Source organism: Gopherus flavomarginatus, chromosome 23, assembly GCF_025201925.1.
Source record: "Gopherus flavomarginatus isolate rGopFla2 chromosome 23, rGopFla2.mat.asm, whole genome shotgun sequence".
In the NCBI taxonomy this organism is placed as follows: Eukaryota; Metazoa; Chordata; order Testudines; family Testudinidae; genus Gopherus; species Gopherus flavomarginatus.
Window position 1 is genome coordinate 5,954,022 of NC_066639.1, and position 19,166 is coordinate 5,973,187.

At 47.2% G+C, this 19,166-nt stretch overlaps 3 protein-coding genes across 22 annotated transcripts in view; 2 read left to right on the forward strand and 1 right to left on the reverse strand.

Annotated features, from left to right (window-relative positions):
- Nucleotides 1-826, forward strand: part of LOC127039730 (zinc finger protein 79-like) — a 74,437-nt gene extending 73,611 nt beyond the window's left edge. The window contains exon 4 of the mRNA XM_050933588.1: nt 792-826. Within this exon, the coding sequence (XP_050789545.1) occupies nt 792-826 (35 nt within the window). The remainder of the gene's footprint in view (nt 1-791) is intronic.
- The window catches only part of LOC127039397 (zinc finger protein 501-like), a 190,263-nt gene that overhangs the window by 118,385 nt on the left and 52,712 nt on the right, over nt 1-19,166 (forward strand). The gene's annotated exons all lie outside the window — the stretch shown is intronic.
- LOC127039347 (gastrula zinc finger protein XlCGF57.1-like) overlaps nt 14,239-19,166 on the reverse strand; it is a 284,061-nt gene continuing 279,133 nt past the window's right edge. For 15 of the 18 annotated variants that reach the window (XM_050932882.1, XM_050932890.1, XM_050932888.1 and 12 more), the window contains one exon: nt 14,241-15,228. In XM_050932882.1, coding sequence (XP_050788839.1) covers nt 14,544-15,228 — 685 coding nt within the window. In that variant the 3' untranslated portion in view covers nt 14,241-14,543. Of the gene's footprint in view, nt 15,229-19,166 lie in introns of all 18 variants that reach the window. The other 3 variants (XM_050932883.1, XM_050932881.1, XM_050932884.1) reach the window with 2 other exon arrangements.

Sequence of the window (19,166 nt, forward strand, 5' to 3'; positions counted from 1 at the left end):
CCATCATATCCCCAGCACATCAGGGATTGCAATAGCAGAGGGTAGGTTTTCTCCTGGGCACTGAGCTTTGCTAGGGGATTGGTGGCTCCTTTCTTCCTCACCCTGGAGTAAACTCAGCTATTTATTCCATCCTTGATGTTTCAAGGAATAACAAGAGATGACCGAGGAAAGAGGTGGACAGGGCGGGTCTTAGGGGAGGGGCAGAGAGGTGTGGGTGGTGGACAGGGCAGGTCAGGGGAGGGGATAGAGAGGTGTGAGTGCTGGGCAGGGTGGGTCTCAGGGGAGAAGCAGAGAGGCGCAAGTGGTGGGCAGGGCTGGTCTTAGGGGAGGGGGCAGAGAGGTTTGGGCAGGGTGAGTCTCAGGGGAAGGGCAGAGAGGTGGGGACAGCAGACAGGCCTTGGTTTAGGGGGTGGAGAGACACAAGGAGGCCTTCGGGGAGGAGAGGAGCAAGCGAAAGGTGGACCAGCAGGCCTCAGCCAAAGAGGAAGAGCAGGGGTGGGAAGTGGCCAAATGGGAGTGAGGGCAGAGCACAGGTGGGGCCTCAGAGGGAGGAGAATGAGTCAGGGGGTGGAGTGGGCAGGGCCACCCAGAGGACTCAGAGCCTGGGGCAAAACAATTTTGGGGGCCCTTTCCATAAAAAAAGTTGCAATACTCTAGAATACTATATTCTCATGGGGACCCTGTAGGGCCTGGGGCAAATTGCCCCACGTGCCCCCCCTCTGGGTGGCCCTGTCCTCAGCCTCTCCTTGTAAGTCCCCTGCCCCCTAATCATTTTTGTTGCCCTCCCCTAGACTCAATTCAACTTGTTTCTGTAGTGGGAGGGTGAAAACTGGACACAATGCTCCAGATGTGGCCTCACCAGTGCCGAATAGAGTGGAATAATCACTTCCCTCGATCTGCTGGCAATGCTTCTTCTAATCCAGCCCAGTATGACCAGTTACCCATATTGAATGCAGACCCAGCAATATTTGATCAATTGGTTAGTGTCCATTCAGGAGGTTCTTTCCTACCTATTCATAAATAATGAAGATGCTCTAAGCAGAGGGGAGAGAGCTGTCCCGCCCATGTAGTTAATCCATCTCCCCGAAAGGTGGTAGCTACGTCACTGGGGGAATCTATGTGGGTGGGTGTGCAAGCTGTGGTGTCTCCATGTATCTATAAGTTTAATGAAACCCCATTTTTAAAAGCACTGTGGTCTGGGAAGAGAACAGGAGATCTCTGAGGCAGGGCCTGTCCTTCAAACTCTTTAAGATCACTGACTTACTTTCACAGCAGTCATGGGGGTACAGCTCAGTAGTAGAGTGTTTGACTGCAGATCAAGTAGTCCTTGGTTCAGATCCAAGTGCCCCCTTACACATCTCTTCCTTCAACAAAAGTTATTGCATTTCTCTTATGTTCACAAGTTCCACTGAGTAGGGATCCCTGAAATGAATGCAAACACTCAATATTTTCCTGTGCAAATGCATAAAAACCTAGAAAACATGTGACTCCACTGAAATCAGTTCCAATCCTCTAACGGATTAAAGAATCCTTACTGAGGTTGCAGGAAAAAACCATCCAGATGTGTAGAAAGAATAGTAAATATGGCAGGCGACCAGCTTGGCTTAACAGTGAAATCCTTGCTGATCTTAAACGCAAAAAAGAAGCTTCCAAGAAGTGGAAGATTGGAGAAATGGCCAGGGAGGAGTGTAAAAATATTGCTCAGGCATCCAGGAGTGAAATCAGGAAGGCCAAATCACACATGGAGTTGCAGCTAGCAAGAGATGTTAAGAGTAAGAAGAAGGGTTTCTTCAGGTATGTTAGTAACATGAAGAAAGTCAAGGAAAGTGTGGGCCCCTTACTGAATGAGGGAGGTAACTTAGTGGACAGAGGATGTGGAAAAAGCTAATGTACTCAATGATTTTTTTGCCTCTGTCTTCACAAACAAGGTCAGCTCCCAGACTGCTGCACTGGGCAGCACAGTATGGGGAGGAGGTGACCAGCCCTCTGTGGAGAAAGAAGTGGTTCGGGACTATTTAGAAAAACTGGAGACGAGCACATGTCCATGGGGCCGAATGCGCTGCATCCGAGGGTGCTAAAGGAGTTGGCGGATGTGATTGCAGAGCCATTGGCCATTATCTTTGAAAACTCATGGCGATCGGGGGAGGTCCCGGATGACTGGAAAAAGGCTACTGTAGTGCCTATCTTTAAAAAAGGGAAGAAAGAGGATCCAGGGAACTACAGGCCAGTCAGCCTCACCTCAGTCCCTGGAAAAATCATGGAGCAGGTCCTCAAGGAATCAATTCTGAAGCACTTAGAGGAGAGGAAAGTGATCAGGAACAGTCAGCATGGATTCACCAAGGGCAAGTCATGCCTGACTAACCTAATTGCCTTCCATGAGGAGATAACTGACTCTGTGGATGAGGGGAAAGCAGTGGATGTGTTATTCCTTGACTTTAGCAAAGCTTTTGATATGGTCTCCCACAGTATTCTTGCCAGCAAGTTAAAGAAGTATGGGCTGGATGAATGGACTGTAAGATGGATAGAAATCTGGCTAGATCGTCAGGCTCAATGGGCAGTGATCAATGGCTCCATGTCTAATTGGCAGCCGGTTTCAAGCGCAGTGCCCCAAGGGTCGGTCCTGGGGCTGGTTTTGTTCAATATCTTCATTGATGATCTGGAGGATGGTGTGGATTGCACCCTCAGCAAGTTTGCAGATGACACTAAACTGGGAGGAGTGTTATATATGCTGGAGTGTAGGGATAGGATACAGAGGGACCTAGACAAATTAGAGGACTGGGGCAAAAGAAATCTGATGAGGTTCAACAAGGACGAGTGCAGAATCCTGCACTTAGGACGGAAGAATCCCATTCACTGTTACAGACTAGGGACCGGATGGCCAGGCAGCAGTTCTGCAGAAAAGGACCTAAGGGTTACAGTGGATTAGAAGCTGGATATAAGTCAGCAGGGTGCCCTTGTTGCCAAGAAGGCTAATGGCATTTTGGGCTGAATAAGTAGGGGCATTGCCAGCAGATCGAGGGATGTGATCATTCCCCTCTATTTGACATTGGTGAGGCTTCATCTGGAGTACTGTGTCCAGTTTTGGGCCCCACACTACAAGAAGGATGTGGAAACATTGGAAAGAGTCCAGCAGAGGGCAACAAAAATGATTAGGGGTCTGGAGCACATGACTTATGAGGAAAGACTGAGGGAACTGGGCTTGTTTAGTCTGCAGAAGAGAAGACTGAGGGGGGATTTGAAACTGCTTTCAAGTACCTGAAAGGGAATTCCAAAGAGGATGGATCTAGACTGTTCTCTGTGGTACTTGATGACAGAACAAGCAGTAATGGTCTCAAGTTGCAACGGGGGAGGTTTAGGTTGAATATTAGGGAAAAGCTTTTTCACTAGGAGGGTGGTGAAGCACTGGAATGGGTTACCTAGGGAGGTGGCGGAATCTCCTTCCTTAGAAGTTTTTAAGGTCAGCCTTGACAAAGCCCTGGCTGGGATGATTTAGTTGGGGATTGGTCCTGCTTTGAGCAGTGGATTGGACTAGATACCACCTGAGGTCCCTTCCAACCCTGATATTCTATGATTATATGACTAGATGCTCTAATGGTCTCTTTTGGCCACAAAGTCGATGCATTTCTGAAAAACCGAGTGTAACATTGGGAACAGCGTCTGATGTTTTCCTGTCTATCCGGCTTGCTGCCTAGAATGAACGGTCCTTGAGTGGGGTGATTCACAGGGAGTAGCTCAAACCTCCAAAGTGTCTGGCCAGGGAAGGACATTAGCACAACAAGGGAGGGGTGTGGCAGTGACATCAAAAAGACCTTTTGCAGCACCTCAGACTATTGGTCAAAGGTGATGGGGCGCTGGTGACCTCACAGAGAGACGCTGACATCAGCCAGGCAGGACAGGGGCAAGGGGCCAGGGAAACCTCAGAGACCCCTGTGGCTTTGCTTCAGCAAGTCTCCTTCTCCAAGTCTGTCTTTGAGGACTGAGAGAGTATTCGGGTTCACAGATTTGAGCACCAGGAGGAACCTCTTTCGAGTTTTCTCCTTCTCTTGTAGTGATTTTACTAGAAAACAGCCGTCCCTGTTTAGAAGGTAAGAGCCTCCTGGAGGTTTGAAACCTGTTCAGTCTGATCCATCTGGTGACAGCTGAATTCTAGGCATGGAAAACAGGAGCTTAAGGAGGCAGAATTTTATTCCACACCTGGGATTTTGTCCCTTAGAATCACTGCAGACATTAGGGTTTGTCCTTTTTGTTTCACCGTTTCCTCCATCCATCCCTCTCTCCTTTTTCTTTGTCTCTTGCTTTTCTCCTTTCTCCTGTTCCGCTCCCAACACTAGGAGACGTGTGTGTGTGTGTTTTTCAGGGGAGTGCTCTGCAGCTCTCACTGTGGAGAGTCCAGCCAAATATGTCGGGCTGAAATAGTGCTCAGGCAGTGATCCCCACCAGTGACCTGGGCCATCTTTTGGGCTCTCTGGTGAGAACCCTCAGCCTTCCGTTCTCAGTCTCTACCCTGGTTGCCTGAGCAGGGGGTTATTGACAGGGAGGAGACTCAGGTCCTTGTTGGTCTCTTTTAAGACCAAGGAAATAAGTCAGAACCAGTTCTATGTTTGATGAATTTTGCTGCTTCTCTGCATTAATTGTCTCTGAGCAGTTGATGATTCTCTCTAACATTGCAGTTCTCCTCAAATACTTGCTGAATAATTACTGTGCACTGTTGTTGGTCTGGAGCTCCTCTGAGAGCAATTTATTCCGGTCATTGAATGTCTGAAATTCAAGATCCGAAGGTAAATTTGAAAATCAGGGCTCTGGGTTCCTATTCCCAACTCTGCCTCTGACTGGCTGTGTGACCTAAGACAAGTCAATTCTCCTTTCTCAGCCTTAGCTTCTCCCTCTTTCAAGTAGGGATAATAATGATCTGCTCCTACCTACCTCAACACACTCACCCTTCCCCAACACACACACTGTCTCTCTCCACACACAAGCAGTCTCCACACTGCAGTTGAAAAGCAGCTGGCAATCTAGTAGGAGGCCCCTGGAACAATGGGATAGAGAAACCTCCATCACTGAAAGTGCAGCCATAAAGACAGCACATAGCAGCCTTCCCTAGCAGGGGTGGGGGGTCGAGAAGCGAGATCATCCGAGCTCCCTGCATCCAGGTCACTTTCCTCAGCTGGGCTGCATAGCGGGAGGGCAGAGAGCAGCAGCTTCTGATGCTCCCCTCACAGCACAGCCCAGGTGGGGAAAGTGACCAGGACACATGGAGCACATAGTGCTGCTCCTCGCTCTCCCCAACCATCTGAGGAAGGCAAAAGTAAATCTTGTCTTCATGGGCTGCTCGCAGTGACGTCCTTTTTCTGTGCCACAGCTGAAAAAAACATCCCACACAGAAAAGCAGGAGGCCAAAAAGAAACCTAGCAGCTGCTGAAATAGTTCAGTTGGGAGCGTACTAGACTAACAGGCTCTTCTATCCCTCTTTGTGCAGGGGTGGGATGTTTTCTGAAAGTGCAGCAGTGCCTTTAACTGCCACGAGTCCCTCATTTCAGGCTATGCAGCAGGAAAAGACAGCTTGGGCTTCTGCACCGAGTTGGCCCACCTGACCTTTCATTCTTCTCTTGCTCTTTCTCAGCAAGAGGAAGAAAAAGCAGCTCTCCCTCAAGCTGGAGTCACAAGGGCGACGTAAGGATGACTTCCTGAGTGCCGGCTCAAGTCCTCTGCTCTGCCAGCTGACCCATCAAAGGGCTGGCACCACTTTCTCTAGGTTTCCCCATCGGTGTGTGCCAGGCTAGTAACACTTTAGCTCTATCCCTTCACTTTTCCATTATACTAACAAACCCATCTGGCTGGGCAGAAGCAACATACAATTTCTTTGTTCACACATATTAATAAGGATGTAAGAGACACATCCTGGCTTGGCCTGCCAGTTCTTCCTTGCAAGTCTTGAGGGAAATGGGGAACACCTGTACTTTGGAATTTGCAGGTGTTGTCCTGGGCCATCAAATAAAACAGTTGCAAATACTTTCTTGAGGCAGGCACCATGGCTTAGCTGGCTAAAGCAGCTGTTTAATAAACAGGAGATCCTGGGTTCAGTTCTCAGTGGTGCCTTGTTGTATGGCTTTTGTCTCCTCACTCACATTTTCCTGTGTCTTTCTGGGAAGCAGAGACCACCTCCCTTGGCAACACAAGTAATTGCTTGCTAAAGAAAAGGCTTCTTTGGCGAGAAGCACTGGAAAGAATCAAATCACAAGCCTGGAGTTGATGAAAAGGCTGCTGTGACTGGTATTAGCATGGTGGTTGCTTTGACTGCAATTGCTGCAACATGAGATTCTGTGTCCCATGTCCTTGTGATTTGCTGGGGATGTCCACACACAGATGTCATGTCACCTTCCTTTTGATTGTCACTGATGAAAAAGGGAGCAGCTGGGAGAAAAGTCCCAGACAGCAGCACCGTGGCTAAGCTGGCCAAGGCACCTGCCAGGTAAAGTGGAGGTTAGAGATGCAGCTCTCAGTGGTGCTTTGCCAAATGTGTCCGCTCTTCCCACCTTTTGGTCAATCCTTTGAGGAAACAGAGAAGACTGCCTCTGCCTTGCAATGCAAATACTTGCAAAAGAAACTGGTTGTTTTTTCTGACAAGTGTCAGAAGGAGGCACCTAAGAAAGTCATAGTTGCTGGGATTCCCATCTGTGAACACAGCACAGACGGGAATTCCAGCATCTATCCACATGCCTCCAGCTGTGTGCACTGGGCCAGCTGTAGCTGTGACTGGCTGATGGAGGGATGGGTTGGAGCAGCTGGGCAGAGCTGTGCCTGTGCTACACAGAGAGGTGCATGTGAAACTTGGGGGGCCAATTCTGCCTCATTTCCATGCTGAGTGTTGTAGGCTTTGTCAGTAAAGGTGCCCAAGGGTGTGTTCTTGCCTTGGGGGTTGTCAGCACTCTGGGGGCATATGTTTGCGTGAACTGTGGGGCTCAGTGAGGAGTAAGTGAAGGCAGTGACTCACAAGGAAAACTCAGGTTGAGGGCAAGGGTGTGGTAACACTGTGCAAGTCTCAGATGGTCTGTGTGCAGGAGGCTCAGTACTGGAGAGCAGCCCAGGGGTAGGAAGCTTCTGTTTGCTATGATGGAGTTGAACCCGAATATTATCTTAGCAAAGAGAAGATGTTAGACATTCTGCTGTACTGCTCTGCAAATCAACGGTACTGGCCTCTGAGCGCTATCCCACAGTGCACCATTGTGACCACTCTGGACAGCAATCTGAACTCGGATGCACTGGCCAGGTAGACAGGAAAAGCTCTGCGAACTTTTGAATTTCATTTCCTGTTTGCCCAGCATGGAGCTCTGATCAGCACAGGTAGTGATGCTGTCCCAAATCCAAAAAGAGCTCCACTATGGACCGTACGGGAGATACTGGATCTGATCACTCTATGGGGAGACAAATCTGTTCTATCACAGCTCCGTTAGAGAAGACGAAATGTCAAAGCATTTGAAAAAATCTCCAGGCTATGATACAGAGTCCACAGCACAGTGCTGCATGACAAGCGTAACGGAAAGCCAAAGAATCAAATGGATGCTCATGGAGGAAGGGAGAGGGTACTGAGGACTCCAGTTATCCCACAATCCCCGCAGTCTCTGAAAAGCATTTGCATTCTTGCTGAGCTCCCAGTGCCTGAAGGGTCAAAAACATTTTCCCGGGTGTTTCAGGGTATATTTCATCAATTTACACCCTTGCGCCCCCTGAAAGAAAAGGGAAAAAAAAGTTTCTCACCTTTTTTCAATGTCACCCTATGTCTACCGCATGCTGCTGGTAGACGAGGTGCTGTAGCACTGAACACCAGCATCCTCTTCCTGGTTGCAGAAGGTACAATATGACTGCTATCCATTGTCACCATCAGCCTGTGAGTGCTCTTGGCTGGCCTCGGTGAGGTCGGCCAGGGCACGTGGGTAAAAATGAGAATGACCCCTGGTCATTCCTGGCAGATAGTACAGAACGGCTGGTAACTGCCTCCATCATAGCAACTAGAGGCTGAGCTCCATCAGCCCCTCCCTGCCCTTTCAAGTCTAATGAAAAGATTCTGTACTGCCTGGACTATCATAGCAGCGGGAGGCGGGGCTCCTCTCCCCCCCCCACTGTTTAATGTCCTGCCTGGACTATCATAGCAGCTGGAGGCTTCCTCCCCCTCATTTTATCTCACTAAGAAGTCAGGTTTCTCACTCCTGCATTCTTTATTACTTCATTACACAAATGGGGGTGGGGGGGGAGACACTGCCACTGTAGCCCAGAAGGGTTGGGGGAGGAGGGAAGCAACAGGTGGGGTTGTTGCAGGGGTACCCCCTAGAATGGCATGCAGCTCATCATTTCTGCGGGATCTCTGGGGCTCTGACACGGAGCGGCTGTGCTCTCTGGTTCTCTAGTACACTTTCCTCATATTCTAGGCAGGACTGTGATTGCCCTGCACCAAGAAATTTGTCCTGAGTTGATACTCTCAGCAGTGTCCTGCCAGAGGCCAATTGTTACAGGGGTCGTCTGGGATTACAGCTGGGAACTCTCTGAAGCTCAGGATGCGCTTCCTCAGCTAGGGGACGTATGTAACCCACACATCTCCAGGGTGCGGTGCTGTGTCCCAGCTAGTGGCACCACGATCACTTAGAGGGAGAGAGAAAACGAGTCTTTTCTACAGTCTTAGCTAGCAGCCAGGTGGCTTTTAGTTCATGCTGTAGAGCTAAGCTCCTGAATTCCCACTTCGACCCCACCCACTGACAAGTCACCAACCCGGATCTGTCAGCGTAACTGAGACAGCTGCCGCCCCAAGAAGGAGAAAGCTGCCATGACATGCCCAGCTGAGAAGAGGTGCCAAGCAGTGAGCTGACACCCGTCAGAGCTTCCTGTGATAAACTGCAAACTTTGGACAATAGCAGGGTGGTAGGAAGTGTTGCCCTCAGAGTGGCCTGGATCAGAGCCCATGGGAAGCCCTGGGCTCCCCTGCCATCTGCTGCACCCTCCCGTCCCACGGGACCAAAACCCTGACCACTAGGCGACATCTCCACGAGCAAAGGCCATCACCAGGCATCTGTCTTCGAAAGTTTGCAGAGGATGTGGAGCAGAAAGGGCAGAGAGGATGAGGATGGCTCTTGGGAAGAGGGAAGGAGCCTTATGGGAATGTCTTGTTTATCTCCATCAACCCAATGATCAGATCATTGATGCCTAGAATCTTCCCTGACGTGTTGTAATTGATTGGACCTAGATTTTAAAATGGGTACCACATTTGCAGAGGGAGAAATGTCAGCGAGTTGAGTGGAAGGCCATTGCAAGCTCAGCTAATTATGCAACGTGGCTTATGCCTCATCTAACAAGCTCCTTAAACAACAGCTTCCAATTTTCACTTACATTGTTCTGTTAAGTGTTTTTCTCCAAAACACTTTCACTAATCATTTTGGTCACCTTTGGAAAGTTAGCCCTTTCAGTGCACCAAATATAAATATTGCTGGTGGGGACTGCCCTCTATTGGTCATAAGAACAGCCACACTGGATCAGACCAATGGTCCAGCCACCCTAGAATCCTATCTTCCCACAGTGGGCAATGCCAGGTGCCCGCAAGGGAATCGACAGAACAGGGAATCATCAAGCAATTCATCCTGTCACCCATTCCCAGCTTCCGGCAAACAGAGGTTAGGGACACTTCAAGAACATGGTTTTGTATCCCTGCCCATCCTGGCTAATAGCCAATGATGGACCTCTCCTCCATCAACTTATCTAGTTCTTTGGTGTTATAGTCTTGGCCCTCACAGCATCCTCTGGCAAAGTTTCCCTAGGTTGACTGTGTGTTGGGTGAAGAAATACTTTCTTTGGTTTGTTTTAAACCTGCTGTCTATTCATTTCATCGGGTGACTGTTAGTTCTTGTGTTATGAAGAGTAAATAACACTTCCTTACAGATCCAGACTAACACGGCTACCCCTCTGATACTTCCTTATTTACTTTCTCCAAACTTGTCATCATTTTATAGATCTCTATCCTCGTCCCCCCTAAGTCATCTCTTTTCCAAGCTGAAAACTCCCCTCAGTTTTATTAATCTCACCTCACACGGAAACTGTTCAAGATTCCTAATTATTTTGGTTGCTCTTTTCCGTACCTTTCCCAATTCTGATATATCTCTTTGAGATGGGGGACCAGCTCCAATATTCAAGATGTGGGCATACCATAGATTCATAGACAGGCAATAGTATATTTCTGTCTTGCTAGCCATCCCTTTCCTAATGACTTCCCAACATTTTGCTCGCTTTTTTGACTGCCAATGCACATTGAGTAGATGTTTTCAGAGAAGTATCCACAGTAACTCCAAGATCTCTTTCTTAAGTTGTAAGAGCAAAATTTAGACCCTATCAGTTTAGATGTAGAGTTGGGATCATGTTTTCCCATGTGCATTACTTTGCATTTATCCACATTGAATTTCATCTGCCTTTTTGCTGCCCAGTCACACAGTTTGGTGAGATCCCTTTGTCACACTTTGCACTCTCTTTTGGTGTAACTAACTTGAGTTGGTTTGTATCATCTGCAAATGTTTCCATCTCACTGTTTTTACCACTTTTTCCAGATCACTTAGGAGTATGTTAAACAGTGCTGGACCCAGTACAGACCCCAGGGGGACACCACTATTTACCTCTCCATTCTATAAATCAGACCCTTTCTTTCTTGCCTTTGAACCATACCTATCCCAGAGAGGACCTTCCATCTTATCCCATTTTGCTTCAGAGACTTTGAGGAGAGACCTTGTCAAAGGTTTTCTGAAAATCTAAGTATATTACATCCACGGGATCACCTTTATCCACATGCTCGTTGACTCTCTCAAAGAATTATAGTAGATTTGTGAGGCATGATTTTCCTTTACAAAAACCATGTTCATTCTTCCCCAATGTAAGCAGGGGCAGACTCACCTGGAGGCACCTCCTGCTGATCATCTTGGGAATTAGCTCTCCAGACATCAGAGCGCCCACCGCAGACTGGTGATCTGCCTCACTGCAGCTGCCCCCCGACCCTCCCAGGACCCCGGTGCCCCATTTAACCTGGCAGTACCCCCTGGCAGTACCCCTACCGTTATGGGTCTCCCCATCCCAGGGGAACCTCCACTCACTATCCCCACTTCACTTCAGTCTTAGCTACTGCCCAGTCTCCATCTAGCCCTCATTCACTGGGGCAGACTGCAGTATGAGCCACTCATCACAGGCAAAGGGGGTTTTGGCCCTCAGCTGTTTACTTTAGAGTAATGTGGCCCTTGCCGCTTTACGAGTTGTGCAGGTCTGGATTAGGGCATTGCGCCACCCTGTGGGCATTTCATGTCCCTCCTCAGTTTCCCATACCGACACAATTTCCTTTGCTGTTCAACGAACAGCAAAATCTTTCTGTGTCTCTAGTTTGAGCCAGGGCATTCAATTCCATTGAAACCTTCTCTCCTGCAATGGCAATGGTCAGACAGAGGGGACGTGGCCACCTTCAGCAGCTCTGAGAATGAGATAGTTACTCTCCTCTTTCTTCAAGCTGCTGTTGTTATTCCATAAAACATGTACCATGGAATAAAAAACTGAGTTTAATCCAGATTGAGGAAAGAAAGGAGCCACCAGCTCCCCGAAATATCTCTGTGCCCCAGAGAGAACCTGCCCCTGCTATTGGAATCACTGATGTGCTTCAGCTACAATGGCGAAAGTATCTGCTCTCATTGGGGTAAAGCTCAGTGGTAGAGTGTTTGACTGAAGATCAAGAGGTCCTTGCTTCAAATCCAAGTGCCCTCTAATAAGCCTGTTATTTTCTTATTTTTATTTTGGAAAAAAGGGAAAACATTTTCATTTCCATTCTCCATTATGTTCAGGAGCTTCACTATACGGGGATGCTTGAAATGAATGTAAACACTCAACATTTCACTGTCCAAATGCATAAAAATCTAGCCAAGCTGACCATCAGCTGAAAGCAGTTCCAATCCTCTAAGTGTAGAATTTATGTTTTCATCCATTAAACAAAGGGATCATATGAATGTACATTTGCAGATCCCTCTTCTCCAAGGCTGTGCTATGTAGAAGAACAAAAGCCACGTCCAGTTGGAGTTCAGGAGTCTGACAAGCAAAGGCAACTTGGTGCAGGATAAAGTCACCAGCACTTTGGCTCCTTCCCATTAAACCAGCAGCTGGGCCTCCAGAACAAGGCATGAGAAGATGACAGTGGCTGTGAGCAGGAAAATAGCCCCCAAGAAGCTGGATAAAGCTGTCAAGATCCTCAGGAAAGTCACCATGCCCATGTCTAGCATGTACTGACTGCAGCAGGGACCAAAAAGGCAGAGAAAAGCCCTCAAAAGTTGTAAGCTGCCAAGCCCCAGAAGGTGATCAAAATCCTACCTAAAATCAAGACAGGATAAGGCTAATGTCATCTCCAAAGCCAGGGCTAAGAAGGTAACACTAAGAAAGAAGTGAAGAGATTTCCATTGGGATGACTCCTGCTCTTTTATGATTCACCATGGACCACTCAAAGAGATCAAAGTCCTGCAGGACAAACAGCCTCATGGACAGTATAATGAAGTGGTGGCAGCGGAGAGAGGTGTTTCTCTTCCAGAGAGGAAGTGCTGTGTTTTGTGTAACACCTGCCAGGTGAGTGGTGCACTGACAGGGCAGCTGCCCATAGCTCCCACATGAGCTCATTCTCTTCGATCTGCTTCTGCCGTTATTTCAGAGCCTGCACTAGTGGGAGTGTGTCCCTATCACTTCACCAGCTGTAGAACAGGCTCTGTCTGCATCCCAGCTCTGATTAATCCCACTTTTTAATGTATTCCTACTGCGATACTTTCCCAGTTCTCTGCCTCATTCTAACATTCCGGTCAGAGACTGACTATGGGGAGGAATGGACTAATTTGCATGACATTCAGTAAGTTGCCATAGTATGTGACTGAAAGCTCTGCTGGAGGTGGGCAAGAGTCTGTTACACACATAAAATAGCTAAGCTTTATCAAACTACCTGCTACACATTCAAACCTTCCTGTACACACACAATAGAAATTGGGGCACTGAGAAATGGCAACTTGCCTTTAACACAGATCATTGTTTTCTGTACTTCCAGAGGCATTGAAATAGAAACATATTACCTTTCAACAGCTGCTATTTCATGATCAGCAGCAAAGCCTGTCAATTTACCACCCATAGAGCTGATTGTTTCTAACTGCAGGGTTAGCCAGACCATTCAGTAACATTATCGCTCTGTTTACAAAGCCTTTGGTTAGTGATGAATCATGAGACTTATCCCTTCCTGCTGTAATTCCACTGACTCAAGTGTTCTCTTTCCCCAGTTCTGGTTCCAAGAAAAAAAAGAAATTAAACAACCTTCAGAACTAACATGCTGTGGGAAAGTGGAAATGTTGATAGCTCAACTTATTCAGTTTCTTCTGTGTCTTGTGTATGTCTATCTGCTTTGTGTGTGTGACCGGTGGGGCTTTTTGTTTGCTCCAGGCAGGTTCAACCCTGTCAGATTTGTCTGTGGGGAGGGGCGAGAGAAAACAGACACCCTGGCCTTCCAGGTTGGGGTTAGGCAAAGGAATAACAACCCTGTCCCATAAAAAACAAAATATGTTACAGAAACAGTGGTAGGAACAGTGCTAGAGAAACTGGTTAATAATCACAATGCCCAGGCTTGAAGCAATCGGAAATACAGAATTCAAAAAGCAAAGCTCAGGGAAGATTTGGGGTTTATTCTCTGAGCTTAGCCATGTGCTATAGCACAGAGAGCACTTTTGGAAGTCTCCCATCCCACAACTGGGGAAAGGAAAAGGATTCTGAGGTTCTAGCACGGATTGACGGAGGACAGTGATGGGGAATAAGGGACTCCCTCTGACTTACCCTAACTATGTCTGTTGTTACAGAGGAGGAAATGACTTTTTTCCCTATCCCTGCCCTCTTCCTGATCTTTCTTATAGTTCAATATATTTTAAGTGCGGAAAATAATAATAAAAATATCCGCTCTCCAGCACAACCTGAAGCAACATCAGAACAAATGGGAATGAAACAATTTGTTCCCCAAGGGAGAACTCGATGACTAACAATTGCTTTGAAATGGGGGAACAGGATAACCGTGATGCTCAGGGTTAGTTTAGACTAGGAAAGGTGATGGAGTTTAGGTCAGGTCAAGGGGAAAGCTAATGCCAACCACTGCCCCTGGGCTGCATCTGCACTACAACTTTTCACACCAAGATCACTAAGTTGAGCAGCCAACGCCATGTACAGTCCTAGTGGATGAAACGCACAGGTAGTTTTTGCCTCAGTGTAGCTTGTTGGGATCAAACCTCTCTCCCCAACTTGGAACTCATGAACATTGCTGGCTGGAGGGACACACACTCCTATGATTCAAAAGGAAAGGAGTTGATAGAAAAGATCATAGGACTGACCCCAAAGAAGGATGAGCTGAAAAAGGCAGAAGGCGGCAATTTATCTGGTGGAGCAGAGACACCACGGTGAAGACGATGCAAAAATCACTATGTGCGAATTAGCTAATTTGATTTTTTTTAAAAAATTCGTTTTTGCCAACACTAGTCAAGGGATTTATTACAATTCTCTCTTCTGTGCATTTTCTGATGTCTAATGATCCTTGAGCGCTGATTGAAGCTTTGCCCGCACTCAGAGCATGCGTAGGGCATCTCCCTTGTGTGGATTCTCCGATGTGTGATAAGGTTTGAACGCTGACTGAAGCTTTTGCTACACTCAGTGCATGTGTAGGGCTTCTCTCTTGTGTGGATTCTACAATGTGTGTTCAGGGTAGAGCTCCGACTGAAGCTTTTCCCACACTCAGCGCATGTGTAGGGCGTCTCTCCTGTGTGGATTCTACGATGTGTGTTCAGGGTAGAGCTCCGATTGAAGCTTTTCCCACACTCAGTGCACGTGTACAACGTCTCTCCTGTGTGGATTCTCTCATGTCCGATAAGGTGTGAGCGCCAACTAAAGCGTCTCCCACACTCAGCGCATGTATAGGGCGTCTTTCCTGTGTGGATTCTCTGATGTTTGATAAGGTCTGAGCGCCAACTAAAGCTTTTTCCACACTCAGTGCACGTGTAAGGCTTCTCTCCCGTGTGGATTCTCTGATGCGTGATAAGGTCTGAGCTCTGACTGAAGCTTTTCCCACACTCAGTGCAAGTATAAGGCGTCTCTCCTGTGTGGATTCTGCGATGTCTGACAAGGGTAGAGCTCCAATTGAAGCTTTTCCCACACTCATGGCACCTGTAGCGTGTCTCTTCCAAGTTGATTCTGCCGCTTGTTATAAGGTCTGAGAGGCTACTCAAGTTTCCCTCTGGCCTCCCCTGAGTCTCACAGGCTTCTGGTTTTTCTGGGAGTGCACAACTCCTGGAAACATTCTCTTTGGATCTTCCTGATAACATTCCATGTGCTTCTCTTCGCTCAGCATCTTCCTGATGGGGTTTCTCCTCCTCATTCTCACTCACCATCCCATCACCTGATGGGAGACAGGGAGAATCCAGACACAGGTCACTACCTGCACCGGAAAGAAAGAAAATCTCAGAGAGAGGAATGGAAAAAAGGGATGAACAATCCAAAATGTGTGTGGGAGAGATCAAACCAATCAGGAGCTGATTTTCCCCAAAACCTTCCCCAGAGGAGAGAGGAAGGGAACAGTTTTGGTCTGCATCTCACGAGAACACTCAGAGGAAAGTGAGATCGCGGAGCAACCTGCTGCCAGTTGTCAGTCAGAATAGGAGGGAAGCCATGAGTGACATCTGCCATAATGATTCCACATCTGCAGGGAACAATCCTGAACTGGGAGAGCTCACAGGGTCTTTGTAGGGCATCCCAAATGTTTCCTGCATTCCCACACAGTTGTGGAGTTGGTTTAACCAAGTCCTCACCTGTGCAGGCAGCTCTTGGAAGCACTTCTTTCTCACAGCCCTGGAGGTCTGGGACCCACGGCTCTTCCCCTCGTTCCACCTGGGAGATCATATCAGGTTTGGAAACTGGAAACCCTACTGCAGGTAAAGAAAACCAGGGAAGTCAGTAGAATTTGTGGGATACTTGTCACAAAGAATAGTCCATGGTTTTAACCCCCAGCTCATTGTTAAGCAGTAACATCCCAAGGCTAGCTTCCTTGGCTCAAAGAGGCAGGAGAGTTATTATGATTATAAATCATATTCATTACATTAGTGCTAAGGAGCAACTAACAGTGGGTCCCCATTGTGCTAGGACAAGTACAAACACAGAATAGTAGATGGCCCATGCCCTGAAGAATTTACAATCTAAATATACAAGACAGGAACAGAATGGGATAAGGGACAGAACCCACTGTTAAAATAGAAATATTCAGGCCTGCCTGTAAAGCCTATAGTTTAAGAACTTAGGGGTATTTTTATCACTTAACTACTTACAGGAGTATGAAAACAAACAATCAAAATCACTGTCTGTATTTGTAAGGGCCTTCTCTTACCGTGACAGTCTGAGGCCTTGTCCTTAGGCTAAGGCCTTTGGCTAAGCAGCAGGGGCAGCCATAAGCTGGGAAGCAAAGGGTCACATCCTCACATCCCAAAACCGTCACACTGAAATAAGGTGCTATTGGGCTGTTAGGAAGATGATCCTGTCCTGACAGTGCCCAGCACTACCAGATAAAGAAACAGATCTTAAGATGGTTAAAGAAAACTTAGTTTGATAGCAGACTGGTTTGGCAAGAAATCACTACTCAATGCTTGTGGTTGTGAAACGCTCATTTTTGTATTCTTTTATCTTTCTGGCCACCGCTTTACAATGTTAATCAGTCTGGTTCTCTAATTGTTTTTGTCTGCTGTATAATTAATTTTGCTAGGTGTAAGCTAATTAGGTAGTGGGATACAGTTGGTTAGAGAATTATGTTGCAATGTGTTAGGACTGGTTAATTAAATTTCAGTACAATGATTGGTTAAGCAAAGGTATAGCTGAGAATATTACTATATAAACTAAGTCAAACAGGAGGGGGAAGAGGAACAGGGAACAAGGAAACAGGGCAAATGCTCTGCGGCTTCAGAGCTCATAGACTCATAGATTCTAGGGTCAGAAGGGACCAATGTGATCATCTAGTCCGACTCCCTGCACAAAGCAGGCCACAGAACCCTATCCATCCACTTCTATAACAAACCCCTAACCTATGCCTGAGTTATTGAAGTCTTCAAATTGTGGTTTGAAGACCTCAAGCTGCAGAGAATCCACCAGCAAGTGACCCATGCCTCATGTTGCAGAGGAAGGCGAAAAACCTCCAGGGCCTCTACCAATCTGCCCCAGAGGAAAATTCCTTCCCGACCCCAAATATGGCGATCAGCTAAACCCTGAGCATGTGGGCAAGACTCATCAGCCAGCACTCAGGAAAGAATTCTCTGCAGTAACTCAGATCCCATCCCATCCAACATCCCATTATCCACCACTGGGCATACGTATCTGCTGATAATCAAAGATCGATTGCCAAAATTAGGCAATCCCATCATACCATCCCTTCCATAAACTTATCAAGCTTAATCTTAAAGCCAGATATGTCTTTTGCCCCCACTACACCCCTTGGAAGGCTGTTCCAGAACTTCACTCCTCTAATGGTTAGAAACCTTCATCTAATTTCAAGTCTAAACTTCCTAGAGTCCAGTTTATACCCATTTGTTCTTGTGTCTACATTGGTACTAAGCTTAAATAATTCCTCTCCCTCCCTAATATTAATCCCTCTGATATATTTATAAAGAGAAAGCATATTCCCCCTCAGCCTTCTTTTGGGTAGACTAAACAAGCCAAGCTCTTTGAGTCTCCTTTCATATGACAGGTTTTCCATTCCTCGGATCATTCTAGTAGCCCGTCTCTGAACCTGTTCCAGTATGAATTCATCCTTCTTAAACATGGGAGACCAGAACTGCACACAGTATTCCAGGGGGGGGTCTCACCAGTGCCTTATATAATGGTACTAACACCTCCTTATCTTTGCTAGAAATACCTCACCTGATGCATCCTAAAACCACATTAGCTTTTTTAACGGCCATATCACATTGGCGGCTCATAGTCATCCTGTGATCTACCAATACCCCAAGGTCCTTCTCCTCCTCTCTTGCTTCCAACTGATGCGTCCCCAATGTATATCTAATCTTCTTCTTATTAATCCCTAAGTGCATGACCTTGCACTTTTCACTATTAAATTTCATCCTATAACTATTACTCCAGTTTACAAGGTCATCCAGATCTTCCTGTATGATATCCTGGTCCTTCTCCGTGTTAGCAATACCCCCCAGCTTCGTGTCATCCACAAACTTTATTAGCACATTCCCACTTTTTGTGCCAAGGTCAGTAATAAAAAGGTTAAATAAGATTGGTCCCAAAACGGATCCTTGAGGAACTCCACTAGTAACCTCCTTCCAGCTGGTAAGGGGGACACGAGGAAAATGCTCTGCGGTGTCAAAGCGGATAAGAGGAACACACCATCGAAGACCTCAGGTCTCCTGAATCCTCTGGGAAGCCCTGGGTGACAGTCACTCTCTTGTCTCTGTTGGGTATTAGATTGATGTAGGTTACTCCCAGCGAGTCCTAAATGACCCATTCATATCACCCCATGACAGCTACGTAACAAAGCACCTCACGTCTCCTGCTCTTTATAATCATAGCAATACCAATCACAGCAGGAAACTGAGGTGTGTATTGGCATCATACAAGTATCACTCAAAGTCCCACCTCTATCTCAGACACACTGTTCACAGCCCCTGGAGAGAAAGCAAAGCACAGGAACTGGACGTCAGTCCAGCAAAAACAGTGGAGGACAAGCTGCAATCCCCACACACTGGTCAAAAAGGAGAGGCATGTGGGTCCCTATCCATAGAGAGGGGCTGGCTAGAGGCCTGATACCTGAAGGGCCATTCCTTGAGCAGACCATGGAGGCAGGTCAAAGGCTTAGCTACCCCTGACCTGTGACATTGCAAAAGCACATTTTGGGAATTAGGAAATCTAGTGACTCAGGTGAAATGGGAGGAAGAATTAAACTCCCGCAGTGTGAGGAGAAGGCAGGTGAATTAAACGCTAACATTCAGGAGCAACAGCCTCTAATTCTTCTGGAAAAGGAGAATGTAAGAAACAAGAACTGGGCTACGTAACCTCAGGAGGGACAGCCTCAAAGATCCAAGGAGCCTGGAGGGAAGACAACTTGTGTCTGCTGCAGA